At 40.1% G+C, this 16,363-nt stretch overlaps 1 protein-coding gene across 8 annotated transcripts in view; it reads left to right on the forward strand.

Annotated features, from left to right (window-relative positions):
* The window catches only part of AAK1 (AP2 associated kinase 1), a 108,251-nt gene that overhangs the window by 78,308 nt on the left and 13,580 nt on the right, over positions 1-16,363 (forward strand). For 3 of the 8 annotated variants that reach the window (XM_072402813.1, XM_072402814.1, XM_072402816.1), the window contains one exon: positions 1,283-1,393. The exons of 3 other annotated variants lie outside the window; for them this stretch is intronic. In XM_072402813.1, coding sequence (XP_072258914.1) covers positions 1,283-1,393 — 111 coding nt within the window. Of the gene's footprint in view, positions 1-1,282; positions 1,394-4,027; positions 4,072-8,103; positions 8,209-10,641; positions 13,130-16,363 lie in introns of those variants that run through there. 2 more of the 8 variants (XM_072402819.1, XM_072402821.1) reach the window with 2 other exon arrangements.

The raw sequence follows: 16,363 nt of genomic DNA on the forward strand, positions 1-16,363 counted from the left end.
TATTTATATAGCACCAACATATTACGCAGTGCTGTACATTAAAAAGGGGTTGCAAATGACAGACAGATACAGGCAGTGACACGGGAGAAGGAGAGGACCCTGCCCAGAAGAGCTTACATGTCAGGGACTTTAATGATGGGGATTCATGGTACAACCAACCATACATTAAAGAAAACCTCTTGAAGGAGAAATCCATTGCTGACCACCTTTGGTTGGCGATGCATTTCTCCTGGCTGCCATGCAGTATAAAGATGAACACACATTAAAATCTGTGTTTATTGAAAGTTCAAGGGCATGCAGTAAATCAGGAACTCTTACACAGAGGTTTCCTGACTTCTTCTATTAATAGCTATTGATTAATCCAGTGGTTTGGCATTATTTTATTCCAGTTCAATGTGGTGGATGAGGACAAGCTAAGTGCACCCTCTGTGCTTGGAGCTGTATGTAGACCTTCTTACCTGGAACAGTGAATTGGCTTTTTATCTCCATGCATGACCTTAAACAAGCATTGGATTAATAAAATTAGAACTCCCTGATGCTACTTTTTCTAGGTCCGTAACATAAAAAGTGTTAAGAGCTGAACTCTATGATAAGAAAATAGTGTAGATACAAGATCCAGGGCTATTTTTTCTGAATTTCATTTTTTCATGAAGTTCATCTGCAGTATTTCAATAGGACACCATGCCTTTGCACAGGGGATTCCTTTTAAAAAGACCAGTGCCTGATATCCCCTTCCCTTGTGCATGGTGACTGGTCTTGTATCCACCCCCTCTTGTAGCTTTTTTCAGGTAGGGGGCCATCTTGGACCCCCCAACGGCTCAGGTTTTGTGTTGCACAATGTTGATGGCACCACCTATTTTGCAAAGCTGAGATTTTATAGGTATTTGGTGCTTGCAAAGAAGATTTGAATCCTTTAGATAAGTTTTGGGGTTCTTATTTAATACCAGAACGTCCACATGGCATCTAGGCACCTAATTTTTACAGGGCAGATGTAGACATACAATAGTGATTACATCAAATATTTGTGAAAAGAAGGAAACTGACCATGTACAGTATATTATTTCATTTTGAAATCTATCTGGGCTCACATGACGTTTGGTGCATACATTGCATAAATCTGAATCGTCTGGCACTAGTAAGCGTAGTAGAGATTCCATTTGCACACAATGTTCCTTTCTTTAAACTTCCAACAACCCCATGTTAGTCATTCCATAAACAAAAGCAATATTCTTCTGTACTAACACACTGCCATCTTTTTATTGCTGCATGTTGGGATCTCCAGACTCCCTGACTGGGGAGGATTCTCTTCTTGACTACTCTATTTTGTCTAACCCTGCGGCTGACCTCCTTGACGAGTTTGCTCCCGTAACTCTTTCTGCTCCGACATCTGCAGGTAATGCTCATCATTATTTCTAATGTATCTGTAAGGAACCCCATCGTACCTCTTACATTTCACCTCTCAAGCTGTCTGTGTGTATAATTGTAGAGCTGTGTGCTATAGCTGTGCTGTAATCTATGTCATACGACCTTTTCAAAGAGTCAAACTCTTCACACGCTTGCCATGTAAAGTTTTTGTGTTTTATTCTGTTTTTGTAATTATGCCAAAAAACAATTTTACTGGAGTTGCTTCATAACTTCTGTGTTGGATATGTAGAGTCCTCACTATACAGTGTTCTCCCCAGACCCTTTTAGCCGGGTGCACCACCCAGCAACTTTTCAGTAACCACCCAGCAGTCTTAAGGTGGTTCCTGAAAATTTGGGTCACAGTACAGGGCTGCGACCTTCCTGCAGCTTCTTCCCACCCAGCTTAAAACCATTTCTGGGGTGAATACTGCTATTGTCCTGGAACCAACCATGTTGAATGATGTTGAGCTGTTGTAAATAAGCCAACTTTATGGATCTACAGCAGCAAGCTATACATCAGGAAGCAGGTGGCTTACATCTTCAACTGCAAAAGTTTGTTGGCTGTGGGCATGGTGGGGGGTTGGCTGTGGGCATGGTGGGGGGTTGGCTGTGGGCATGGGTGGTATTAGACAAAATGTGGCCCTGGGCAAATATGAAGTGGGAGCCCCAAATGCACAGCATTCCAGCTCCCTGCACCCCTGCCATTCTGTCTAATGGGGCCCTGGGCAATTGCCCAGTTTTCCAAGTCAGGGTATTCGATCTTACATCATACCTGCAAGTATGCCTATGTCCAACTAGTCCGACTTCAGCTACTGCGAGATGCACACAAGGGCCTATGTGCTTGTAGCTATGTACACCCTCTATATGTTTGTTGTTTATAATGAAAGATCAGAGACATATTGGTAATAAACATTCTTAAAAAAAAAAAAAAAGGCTCCAGTCCCTGTCCCCAGAACTTTCATCGCCTACATCAATATTTCTATAAAACTGCCTCTCTCGTGCAAATATCTTGCCCTGAAACTACTGTAGTGGCTGCCATTTTGGATGTGATGCTGGTAGCCCCAGCAGATGCTATATTACGGCTATCCAACTCCAACCCTCAGTGGCCACATACAGCCCAGGAATTCCATATCCCCATTATACAGTAAATATTGAACCAGTTTTCAAATGGATTTCAACTGCACCAAATTCCAATAATTTTATCTAATACACATCAATTATTCATAAAAAATGTATTGTACATTAAAAACACTAAAAAGTTGTGTAGCAAAAGATGAGTATACAATTTTTGTTTGTAGCAATTATAATATACATATTCTAATATTTATCCCATTTTCAATTTCAACCTGGTTGACATAAGATTGAAAGAGATTTAACAATTGTTTTTTTGATGTCCCATGCCTCCTGAAGAAACAATAAATATTGTGAAATGCGATGAGAAATGAAAATTGAACAATTAGATTTGTTAACAACAAAAATTGTATACTCTGATCTTTTGTCGACACAACTTTCTTGTGTTTTTAATGTACAGTAAATTAAGTTTTTATGAAATGATGTGTATTAGATCGAATTATTGGAATGTGGTGCCGTTAAAATCTATTTAAAAATTTGTTTAAAAAATACTGTATATTGTTTGATATGGATGTGGCACTGTAACTCTGAAATATCTCTAGTATTAATATAGAATATATTCCATATCCCCATTATTTTCTGTTTCTTTGTTAGCCATATCCTACCTATTTTACTGCTTAATTCTAAAAATGTATCAAGCATTGGACAACCCCCTTCTCTACTACATTCCCCTTGGCCTAGCAGCTACATAAAAGTTTTGTAGAAAGTTAAGGCGAGGAGCTGGACCAACACAGAGAGCAATTAGACACTCCCAGAAGAGGAGCGGGCAATGACATGCAAGGGGTCTGTGATGGTGAATTGATGGCTAAATTTGCTAGCAAGTTCAAAAGCACATTGCCAATGAATGAAAATGATTCATGGAAAGGAAAAACACAGCAGATAATCATTTAAATACTTGATTTTTTTTAAGTTGGTGAAGACAAAGTGCGGCCCTCTGTTCTATTTTACAACACAGGTGTCAGACACAAGGCCTGTGGGCCGAATTTGGCCCATTTGGCTGTTTTATGTGGCCCGTGGTGACTATGCCGCATCCAAACGCTTGACATTTGCAGACAGGAGGACCCAGTCCCAAAAAGCTAGGTGGAAGCAGGGCGGTCCACACAAGTGCCTGACCACGCTTCAGGCAGAAGGACCCCAGTTGCTTCTTCACACTCTTGCCAAGACCCAGCACTAAGCACGACTGTGCCAGAGTCCCGATCCTGCTGCCAGTAGTATGCTGCTGCTGCTCCAGGTATATAATCTCAGTGGGACGATACATTAGCAACGTCTCCAGACTCTGAGACTCCGGCCTCATCCTCGGCACAGGCAGTTGCTCTCCTCACATGGATAGGTCAGGTACACCAACCTTAGGAAAAAGTGCTAAGAACAAAAAAGCAATCGCTCCAAAAATATCCAACAAGAGAAAAGTTAATGCAGAAAGGAAACAATTTAATGAAAGATGAGAAATATATATGTTCATGCTTCACGAAGACAAGCGTGTTCTTATTTTCAGAACGATTGATGCACGAGGATGGCGTGTGATAAGGTGTCTCAGGGTGAGGAAGGATCCATACTTCTACTAACACTATTCATCTTAATAAAAAGTTCGGCCCGCCTGTGTTTTAGATTGCGACCCCTTATGTGATTTGAGTTTGACACCTCTGCTTTACAGGAAAGACGCTGCTACAAAGTTTTATTTATACAGAAATAGAATGATATCTCTATACAGTAGTATACATCAAATGATGGGATGAAATTAGAAGCTGGCTGCTCCTCAATGTTGCTGCATATGCAGAAATACTTATTCATGGTTAGTGACGATGGGTGTAGGTGATGAATGCTCAGTGAAAAATGCTTTTATCCTTGGCACACTTGGGATTCCAATGTCTCTAGTGTCCAAGATTCAATGGCAAATGTGTTTTTATATAATTTGGTAAATACCATTTATCTCATTGTATGAATAATTATTTCTATTCAGTATTCTCCCTAGAAGTGATTTTTATTTAGCTGGATGTGGAGAATCTGTAGGTGGGTGGTCAAAAAGTGGGCAGGGCAACACCTGACAAAATTAGTGTTCCCAATTGTTGTTGTCATAGGAATCCAGTAATCCCAATAACTCTTTTAGCTTTCTACTGCCCCCTATACTTTAACCCCATTTGTAAGTCCATAAAGATCCTCCTATTACTAAAATAGTTTAGATCGTTATGTATGTGCCAAGATTGGAAATATAAAGTGAAAAGAAGGTTTTTTTTTCAGGCAAACATATTTTAAAGTACAAAAGCATAAACATATTCCATTTTTTTGATGGTGACAATGGTAACACTAATTAAATATTTATAGTCTCTACCCCATAAATATTTGGGTTTTATGAGAGCGTATGCTTTGCAGATCTCTCCTAACAGTTATTTTAAGTCCATGATCCCATATAGGAGTGCAATGCCTAGAACGATTGTAGGAAAAATATTGGCCTCGAATGCTGACGCATTTCACCTGACTAGGCTTCTTCAGGGGACAGTGCTATAGATTGGTAACAAAGAACATTTAGAGAAACCGTCAAAACTACATTATAACTTTACTGCGCTGTGGTTCCAACTAATCTATACCCAATCATGGGCACAAATCTCAGTTTAATAGGAAGAAAACGGGTATTAATATTGAAAATTATTATTGTTATACAGTATCTATATAGCGCCGACATATTATGCAGCACTTTACTAAGTCCATAGTCATGTCACTAGCTGTCCCTCAGACGGGCTCACAATCTAATGTTCCCACCATAGTCATATGGCATTAATACAATCTAAGGTCAAGTATTGGGGGAAAGCCAATTAGCTTAACTGCATTGTTTTGGAATGTGGGAGGAAACCCACACAAACGCGGGCAGAAGCTGCAAACTCGCCGAGATTCCAACCAGGGACCTAGCACTGCAAAGGCCAGAGGGCTAACGTCTGAGCCATCATGCTACCCAGGGTTCAGGTAAAGATGGGATTGGTAGGCTGGACCTAAGTAGAAGTTGAGGTGGCATAAACCAAGATCATGTCGTCAATGTTTAGATTTTCAGTCAATAGATTGACAGTCCCAGAACACAGCACACTTGTGTACAGTATTCTGCCCCTTTGAAATTTGGAGGTGGAGATGGGGTGAATTGCAGGACCATGCTGAGGATGATTCGACAGGTGGGAGCTCACCAATCGGATTTACCTTATCACTAATATACATGGCAGGACTTATTCAGTTCCATATTTGCCATCGAGTCCCATCACTTCATATGCAATCGAAATAACTGATGTCCTGTGAGCGGACTTCAGTGAAATACATTTTAGATTCCTGGGCAATCCTATCAGTAATCAGAACGAAAATGAAAATGGCCCTTGATTTAGTATAAGACCTTACCAGTTGCCCAGCAATTTTATAGGTTTGATAAACCTGTATTTTCCTAAAATATCTGAGAAGAGAGCCAGTAACTACAACTTGCCCCATCCCATGCACATTTTGCTCTGTCCTTCCGTTATTGTCTGAGCTGGTAGTGATGCTCATGCAAAGAATTTTATCTTTTGAAGAAAGAATTTTAAATTGTGTATTTGTTGTATAGTGTTGTACATGTGATCCTCTGTGTGTGATATACTTATTGGAAGTAGCTGTCTTCTTCTAAGGCCAAGTCTCCACAGGCTTGAGGCTGCACTTCCTTAATACGTTATTCTCAATGCATTCTCTGTGCTCCAAGATGCTAACACAGCATTTTGCATTGGAATTGAAGCAAAGAATCCTAGTGAGTTCATGACATGAAAATGCATCAAATGGGTTACGTCAATGGAATTCAACACATGCCACATTTTTATCACTATGCTTTGAAGTGTAGCTGGAGCAACCATGGAGATTCCCCAATTTCTTTCTGTTGAAATTGTTGCCAATGGGTCTCAGATCATTTAAAAACACCCTTTGATGTGTTTGTGGCAGCGGGGACTAGCCTACTCCTCATTTTCCTCTACCGAATCACCAAACCACTAAGTGATACAACCCCCAGTGATTAAAACACATGCAAGATCTAACAAAAAAAAAAAAACAGCTAAATGATAATGCCGCAAAGTTTATCAAAATTGCTGACACTTTATCCACTGGTGACCATTTAAATAGTGCTAAAACACATAGAGGTCCCATACGTGTTGCTAACCCAACCAAAAATTTTGTCTGTCCAGAATAGAATAACTATTGTATTAAAAAGTTAGCTCCCCCTTCTCTCGATTTGGACTGAATTGGTTATTATTTTATTATCATACCAATACCAGTCCACCAACCTCCAAGAGCTATATCCATCATTGAAACAAATGAGATGGTTAATGTTGACCACGCAGTAGATGCCATGGTCTTAGCCCCTGCTCGGAGCATCTGGACCAATTTTAGCAAACGCCCATGCCTGTCATCCACTATGGATAAATGCCAACATTCATTAGAGAAGCTGACACCACCTGGCTATTCATAGCAGAATATATCAGCATGACCACATCCCTTAGATACACAAAATCAGATTTATGGTGAATAACAAAATAATGGGACTTTTAGAGCCTAAAATTATATTAGGTTCATTGTTTGTTGCTGACCTTGGAGGAATCTGCACCTGCAATTTATTGGAAGCTGACCTCCTTGGGATTTGCCATTCAGTCATGTTGTTGCCCATTGCATGTCCTTTTTACCATTTTGTGGGGCTCCATGCCATTGGCTACACCAAAGACAATATTATCTCCTGTTTCCTTAAGAAGCGGAAAAAGTTCTGCAAAACGCGTAGAAACTTGGATTACTTTGGTAGTGTGTATCCATGAGGGAGATTACCACTGATATAATGTTCACAAATGTTTTTTATTCTTAAGCACTCTGTTTCATAATGGTATTTAATAAATTAAGTCTTTTTATGTTGATTTGAAACTTATTCAAAATATTGTACTTTTAGGCCCAAAAAGTCCCATTATTTGGTTATTCACCTTGTGTGCGGTTAAATGCCAACATGGCTGTAGGTGGCAGATTATATGTGGTTAGGAAGTGGTAAACGCACAGATTTACAACCGTCCGAGGGCACCAACCCCAAATTACTTGCTGGTTCTTTATATTACCTGGAGGCTATTACCCGCCTATACCCAAATTACCTGCCTATACAATCTGTTCCTTGGACTTCCCGGTTGTGTGACCCTCTGCTATGAAGTCCTATTCATCCATCTGCATTCCACAGAAGTGGAAAATCCTACAGGCAGAAAAAGATTCCACTGTAATGCCCACAGTAGTTTGGAGAACCTGAAACAGTTTCCAGTGACTTCACTTCTCGATTCCCTATGAGGATTTGGATCTGTAGCATCTAACACTTTTTGATGCATTGGCTCTAACCAAAGCTTTCTTTCTGGATGTTGTTTTAGCTGAATAACTGGCAGTCAGTACCTGGATTAGTGAATCTCTACATCTTCAGCATGTCTGTGTTGGCCACTGTACTCATACCCCGTGTGTCCTCTCCTTTGCTTGGCTGTTTATTTAAATTTGCTAACTGGCTTCTCTCTTTCGCTGTCTGAGCTTCCCGCTTCTTTCTTTCTCCTTCGCACGCTGCAGACGATACTAACCTCCTAACGGGCTTTGATATCCCGGATGATACAGAAAAAACAGCTGATGATGAGTTTGATCCTATTCCTGTACTGGTATCCAAAAATTCCCAAGGTAAGAAACGGGAAGACATTCGTGGGTATAAAAGACGATCATAAAGGTATAAAATTTGCGTCTAGCCTTACAATCATCTGGCTTCTTTCTGGCATCCCAGGGGGTTAAACTGTATTTTGTCAATAGGTATTATAGGAAAAAGGAAAGGATGTTGCAAAAGGCACGTTCTACTTTTACTTTATTGACTTTTGTTATATCAAATTGCTATACACTGATCAGCCCAAAAGTAAAACTACTGAGAGGTGAAGTGAATAAATAAGTGGAAGGTGGGATACAAAAAACTGAACATGAACAGTCTGTTATTGATGATAATGTGTTGGAAGCAGTGAAATTAGTCCATTTTAGGGATCCAAGTCACTTTGACAAGGCCAATTTTTTATGGGTAGATAAATGGATCAGTCTATCCCCAAAATGGCCGGGTATCTTGGCTGTTCCCAGTTTGCAGTGGTTAGGACCTACCGAAAGCGGTCCAAAAAAGGGCAAGTGGAATTGACATCAAGGTCATGGATACCCAAGAATCATTGATATGCCATAAATAGGGAAAAGCTAGTCATCTTGCCATATTCCATAGAAGATTTACTAATTTTTGAAAAATAAACCTGGTCGGGATGGACAGATAGAATAGATTTGGATGGATGGACAGCTATAGAGATTGATGGAGATGGATAGATCTGGATTGAGATAGATATGGAGGAGATATAGATATGGATGTATGGACAGATATGGAGATGGATAGATAGATATGGATGGATGGATGGATGGATGGATAGATAGATATAGATATGGGTGGATATATATCTGCATGGCTGCCCTGTTTACTGACAATAGCTACATTGGGCATATGAGCATTAGAATTGGACCATGATGCAACAAAGGAAATTGATATGGTCTGATGAGTAATTTATTTTTTATATTATGTGGATGGCCAGGTGTGTGCGCATTGTTCACTCGGTCAAATGATGATGCACTATGGGAATTGAACAGACCCAGGACAAGTGAAGTGACTTTTAGGATCTACCTACTTAGGACCCCTTCAGAGGTCTGGTGAAGTTCACACCTCAACAGGTCAAAGCTGTTTTGGGGGCACCTACATGGTTAGGCAGGTGGTTGACAATTTTGGCTAATCAGTGTATAGAGGAGACATTTCATCATTTGCTTTATTTGAAAGCCATCACTTGAATGGGAAGGTCACAGATAAAGCAATACAATCCTGAAATATAAAGCAATAAGATAAAGCAATACAATCCAGAAAGGTTCTAATCCTTCCCCACTCTACTTTAGTATTGTTTCTAGCCTGATAGTGGAATTCCTATTTATATATTACATCCTATAATATCTCAACTCAGATAAACTGAAGTTAAGGAAAAAGATTCAATTCTTCTACATCATTTAAAAAAATAAATAAAAAAATAAGTATGCTGGCTGTAATTTACACTTACAGTCATGCCCCCATGATGGGACACTTAAAGCACCAGACTTGTCTTTTTTAGGATCTTTGTGCTTGGAAAATATCTGATGACCAGGAAGAGAAAATACTTCCTTGCTATAGATAGTGTAAGGATGTCTTGTCACCCTTTAGTTTGGGAAAGGTTGGTTAACCTTAAACGAAGTATGGTTTAACCCCTGTATGCCAGATTGTGTTGTATATTAATGCATGCTTTATAACCAATGAAATTAAAGCATGAGTACAGCTAAATCAGATTATAATGTACTGGGTGGATGAATGTGATTTACAACTTGCGCCAGTTTTGTGTCTTTCTCTGGGTCTCCAGTGGCAAGGTTTCTTACCCTCTTGTCTTGTTTGAACTAAACAGTCAGTGCTCAACCCAGACATTTTTTTTAAAGCCGAGAGGGAGGAAATTGTAGGTGGGTGGCTGCCCCTGTATTGTGACCCAACTCATTAGTACCCACCCAAAAACAGCCAGTTGGTTACTAAAGAGTGCCAGGTGGTGTGCCCATCTAAAAGGGGCTCGGGAGAACACTGCAAACGGTTATTTGGTTTACCTCCTATAAGTCTCCATTGTTCTGAATTAAGAAGTCCGTGAGGGCCAGAGCTGGCATTGGTGACTTGCATGTCAAAAAGCAATATATAAATAACCATAGTGGGGAAAGGGAAGAGGGGTCCTTGAACATCAGTGGTGAAAATTAGTGAGTCCAGTCATGGTTGCCATGTTCCTGTAATGTAACTGGCTATTAAATTTTTTGATAACCGATTTGCTCATCTCATCAGAGGGTACATCTCGAAAACTGGAGCCCCAGCTAAGTACCGACTGGCGTGCGCTGTAGTCGGCATTCACCGGTAGCTGATTTGGCTGGACTTGGTGGAAAACGGTGCCTTACTCACAAATCCCATGCTTCCTGCCTTTTTGCACCTTCTGCTCTGTCTCTGTTTTCAACAACCTACTGAATTGCTGTCTCTCCCCCACTTTCCAGGTCCTCACTCTAATAACAGCAGTGGGAACTCTGAGTCCAGCCTACCAAACATGTCCAGGTCTCTACTACTGGTGGATCAACTCATAGACTTGTAAAGTTCACACACTCTAGCAGAATCCTTTGCCCTCCCTAACCCTTACAGAGGAGTAACCCTACATATATATATAAATATATAGATAGATAGAGATATATGTACATCTCTTTATTTTTATTTTCAACCTTCTGTGAACATCAGTGTAGTATGGATCTACTAAGGAGCCTCTGGCTGACTCTGAACACATATCCTTGGCGCCTGTCTCATCTCGTACAAACTGCTTTCTCCTTAATGGATAGAAATCCTGTGGTGTTGAAGAACTGTGTAGTATAAGAGACTGTATGACTGGTGGGAAGATAAAAGAATCTCTATGTGTTTACAGTGTGGGAGTATTGCTCATTGTCTATGTGTTCTTGCTAATACCCTAAAGTCCTTAGATAACAGCCAACCATTGGCCAGTCTCGGAAGAGATTCAGTCTTCATGATGTCAAGATTGTTGGCCACAAACTCTTAAATGCTTTCCTTGTTTTTTTTTTATTATTTTTTCCTTTTTGTTAAACATTTGCTCATGTATACCGATCAATTTTGCAATAATACTTCTCCTAGCTTCCATATTGGGTAAACCGGATTGTATAGCTCGCTTTATTAGTCCTTGGTTCTCTCCCATTCTCCCTGGATTTGTTTTATTTCTTAAGCTTGTCTTTTGGTCCTTGAGAAATGATTTTGTGCACCTTTCTCTAATTATTACATATCTGATAAAAGGGATAATATGTGTCTAGTATGAGTGAGTGAAGGCAAGGCTGGATTCATCTGTGGCTTCAAGCAAGGTGAGACTTTTATTCCTGCCCCTTGCTGGCAAGATAATCTCCAGTTGTTTGATATTGTTGTGGGAATGAGGATATTAAAAGCTGCTCCACTGACTCCCTATCTGTGGATTGTGTGTCATTTACATTAATAAAGTTACATTTGCTTACAGTGTTATTTGCCCTTACCTCTGTGCCCCAGTCCACTGATATTCAGATGTGGTCACTGCAGTTTTGGACTCAACAACTCAGCAGGGATTACCAGTTCATTTACACGGCGGGAAAGGGTGGCAGGTGGGTGGTTAAACTGTTCCTCTACCCTAGCCTTATTGCCTACCCAACCCTAGCCCTATTGCTTGCCCTCAGAGTGAGTGCTTATCTCCTGAATGAGCATGTATTTATTCAGTGCCCCAGGACTACCTAAAGTTAAGCCAGGCATTCATTAAGTGCCCTATCTGCCCCTGTGCATTAGCCCTAAATATATAAAGCAACTTCCCTCCAAGATAAATGTATTTATAATATTGTTTTCTGGTAAAGTTTCTCTATTGACATTTCAGCTGAGTGTCTACAGTGGTTCATTGAAGTTTGTGAATTTATATTATGTCCAAATGTCTGAGCTAAAATATTACCGGATGGATAATGAGAAACCAATTCTGTAAAAGGGTCAACAAATTATTGATAACTTTTTGTATTTATTCAGGAAAATCACCCCCTTAGTGTACATATTTGTGTGTGACAAAAGAATGTGAAACTTTGCTTTTAGAAGAGGTTAAAGGGGCATCTAGTTATCAATCTGACCATTGGTAGATCTTATGGATATGTGATATGGGGAATATTCCCCAGAAATGTTTTAGGCTGGGCGGTAAGAAGCTGTAGGCAGGTGGCAGCCCCTGTATTGTGACCCAACTTTTCAAAATCCACCAAAAACAGGCGGGTGTATACTGAAAAGTGCTGAATGGTGCGAAGAGAAAAAACAGACTGGGGAGAATATGGATATTCCTGACTCAGCTGGGGATTTAGGTGCAGTATTTACTTTTACCATATCTGTAATTGATAGTTCTGTGCTAGCAATGCACTTTTGTCTTTAAATTAGCCTTGAGATCTTCCAAAATATACCGCTTTTCTGACGGTGTGATCTTTTGTTGAGGGTCAAATCTTGAGGAGGAAAACAGTTGACTGGTATAGTCCATACTCTTAAAAAATGATTTTATAACATGGTAAGCATCAGTGTTTTTGGAAATCTCCTTTGTTTGATCTATTATTATTACCCAGTATTTATATAGCGCCAACATATTACGCAGCACTGTACAAAGTCCATAGTCATGTCACTAGCTGTCCCTCAAACAATCTCACCATCTAATGTCCCTACCATAGTCATATGTCATTATTACAGTCCAAGGTCAATTTGGGGGGAAACCAATTAACCTAAACTGCATGTTTTTGGGATGTGGGAGGAAACCCACACAAACACAGGGAAAACATGCAGTCTCGAAGCAGATAGTGACCTAAACAAGATTCGAACCTGGGACCTAGCGCTGCAAAGGCCAGATTGCTAACCCCTGAACCACCGTGCTGCCTGACACACTTCCACAAACGTCTATTGTTAGAATGGATAGTAAAGGTTCAGATTTCTTTTCCAAAAAAAAGCAAAGCTTCTAACATTCATTACTGATTCCCTTTTCATTGATTGAATCCCTATTAATATAACCCCCAAATGAACTAAATAGAGCTTCACATACTTTTGTCACAAAAATCTGGACATTTTTCTCCAGTTATTACGGGAACAAGTTTAATGTTTTTGATGCCTTTGTTTTATCAGCTCTCATTATCTAGTTTTAGGACTTATACACAGATATACACAGGGGTTCACAAACTTCAAAGCACCACTGAATGGATCAGGAGCACAGAGTTGAATATATATAACACCATTACATGCGTTTCTATGCAATCCAGAAATCAGGTGATCATGATGAAATATTTCCATTAAGGTTTTTTAATATGAAAAGTAACCCCCACATCCTCTATAATTGCTATACAAATGAAGAAACCTTTCATAAGATAAACATGGAGGCTGCCAATGATGTTTCCTTCTGAAAATAATGATAAAAATACTTGGCGATAAAATCCTGACTTTCCTGATCTGAATACTTGTTACTGGTCATTAAATGAAGCCTGGTGAATAACGAAAACACCCAGGAAAGTAGCATTTTCAAAAGGAAGTCGTCATTGACCTTACCATATACTTATCTAATAACCGGTTTCCTTTAAACTGAAACCTTATGGTCAGATTTTTTTTTTAGATTTGATCAGCAAAATTTACCAAAAGCCATATAGAGCATTGGCCCACCTAAAAATATCCACTCACGTGGGTTCTCGAGTTGTTGGTAAGTTTTAATGAACCAAACAAAAGTTGTTGCTGAGCCAAACAAAACATTATTGCTGAGCCATATTTATGTAGAAAATGTTTTATTTTGTTGTTCCTATTAAGTGATTAAACTATGAGGTTAGTTTTCCTTTAAATCATTGTCTGTTGTGGTCTTTAGAAGTCTATGGTGGTCTTAAGAAATAAATGTAGATGTGTTTTTTTAATATTCTATAAAGGCTGGCATGTTAAATATTTAACAAAGATAAAGATGGGCCAATTCCTAATCCAGGAAAAAACAAGTTGAGCAGTCGGATCGTGGATATCATTTTCTAGTGCAGGTTGGAAAATTAAAGCTCTGTTGGTTGCTGTTGGTGACCCCTTGACTTTTTTCCCTCTTTTTGTAATTGTAGTACTCAATCCACTCCCAGAAACCAGCAGGTTGATGGTGTAGGTTGTGTCTGGGACTCTGGCTCTGTCTGGTGGGTTCAACCTATTTCTAAACTTTAGGAAAAATACAATGTTCAATACATAGGGTCTTCCGAAAGGGGGGGAAAAAAAACAAACGTTTCTGCAATGTTGATAGATCAGCTACCTGTGCAAAAATCGCTGTTTTTTTTTTCAGACACAGATAATGGGGGGAAGCATAGGTGAACTGTAACTTGCCATTGAAAAGCCATCTTGCTTTAAAAAAAAAAATTCAATGGAACTATGGCAATGAAAATGCTCAATTTCAATACATAGCAGATTTGCATTACTTCCAATGCACATTTCTGTGTATAACTGTGTGCAGCCCATTGCTGAAGGGTGATATTTGATTAACATAATGGCTGCACCGCACAATCTTATTAATATGTGAATGCATTTGGAGATTATCCTTGGTCTGAAAAATGTATTACAAGAGGGTGCTGAGAAGTTCCTGGCTTTGCCCAGAAAGAAGTGAGCCAGAGTTATGAAATAACACATTTATTCAACATATTCCCCCCTGAGACTGATGCACTTGGGTAGTTGCAGCTTTTCTGGACCAGTCAAAAAAAAGTCCTTTGGTTGGGCCGCAAACCAGCTCTCAGCAGCATCTTTCATGTCAGAAATGTCCTCAAAAGGTTGCCCCTTCAGGTGTTTCTTCAAATTCGGAACAAATAATAGTGCGAAGGGGCCAGGTCAGGTGAGTAGGGGTGATGGTGGACCAATTAGAAACCCAGAGTGTTCTATTTGGCAGCCACAACATTGGACCTGTGCGCAGGTGCATTGTCCTGCAAAAAAAGATCCCTTTGGTCAACTTTCCACGGTGTTTCATCTTAATTGCCTCCTTCAGCTGGTCCAGGAGGTAAGCATAATAGTGTGTGGTGATACTAGAGCCCTGAGGTAGGTAGTCCACCAACAGAATACAAAAAAGGGACGCCGTGACTTTTTTGCCCAATTTCTGGGTTCGGAACTTCTTCAGCCACGGGGACCCTCTGTGGCACCATTTCTTTGACTGTTCCTTGGTTTCAGTATCATAGATGTGGAGCCAGGTTTAATCCTCAGTCACTAACCTAGCTAAAAAGTCCTGTGCAGCTTCAAAATGGGCCAAAACAGCTTTAGATGCTTCAACTCGTTCCTTCTTCTGATCATTGTTCAAACATTTCGGCACACACTTCGCTGAAAGCTTGCGCATGTCTAGGATAGTGGTGATAACAAACCCAACACACTCTCGTGAGATGTCAAGTATCTGGGCTTTCTTTTTTGCAGATATTCGCCGGTCCTCAATAATCAGCTCATGGACAGCATCGCAGGTTGCCGGGTCAGTTGAGGTTGGGGGGCGCCCACTGCGGGGCTCATCTTCAACGGTGAAATGCCCGGTCTTGAAACGAGATATCAAGGAATGACAGTGCTGTAGGAAGGACACTTCTCCACCAGTGTTTGTGACATCTCAGTGTGAATGTCCTTTGGTGACTTTCCCTGGAGAAACAAAGACTTCATGACGGCCCGTAACTCCAACGACGTGAAACTTGCTTGTACCTCTGCCATCACAGCTTCTCACTTAAGGAAAAAAACAGTTTTAAGAATCACAAAGACCTGATATTTGCACAGTTACATACTAAGATATTAGGCTGTCATATGCCCCCACACTCATTTTTCTATTTCATCTAGAAGGGGGCAAAGCCAGGAACTTGTCAGCACCCCCTTGTATAGACATTAACTGGTCATAAGGAATACACATGCATTAGATCATGCATCCCCCAGGAGACTATATACTCCAGATTATATTCTTTGAAACAGAAGACTCCTTTACAAGCCAGAAGCTATCTCAACAAAAAAAATTAGACCTCCGAAGTCCGTCACAAATCCTTATGATCTTTGGTTAGTGAGGTGACTTTTCCCAAAGACGTTTTCAGGTTTTGGAAGATGCTGACAGTTTTGTCCTCTGGCCATCTATTCCTCATAAACATATTGGTGAGAACTCGACACCAGTGGTCTCGGTTCCTCTCTCCAAGGACAGAAAGGACAAGTCTGTTTGGCACTGGCTGTTGGGTTCTACAT

The sequence above is a fragment of the Pyxicephalus adspersus genome, chromosome 2, assembly GCF_032062135.1.
Source record: "Pyxicephalus adspersus chromosome 2, UCB_Pads_2.0, whole genome shotgun sequence".
Classification (NCBI taxonomy): domain Eukaryota; kingdom Metazoa; phylum Chordata; class Amphibia; order Anura; family Pyxicephalidae; genus Pyxicephalus; species Pyxicephalus adspersus.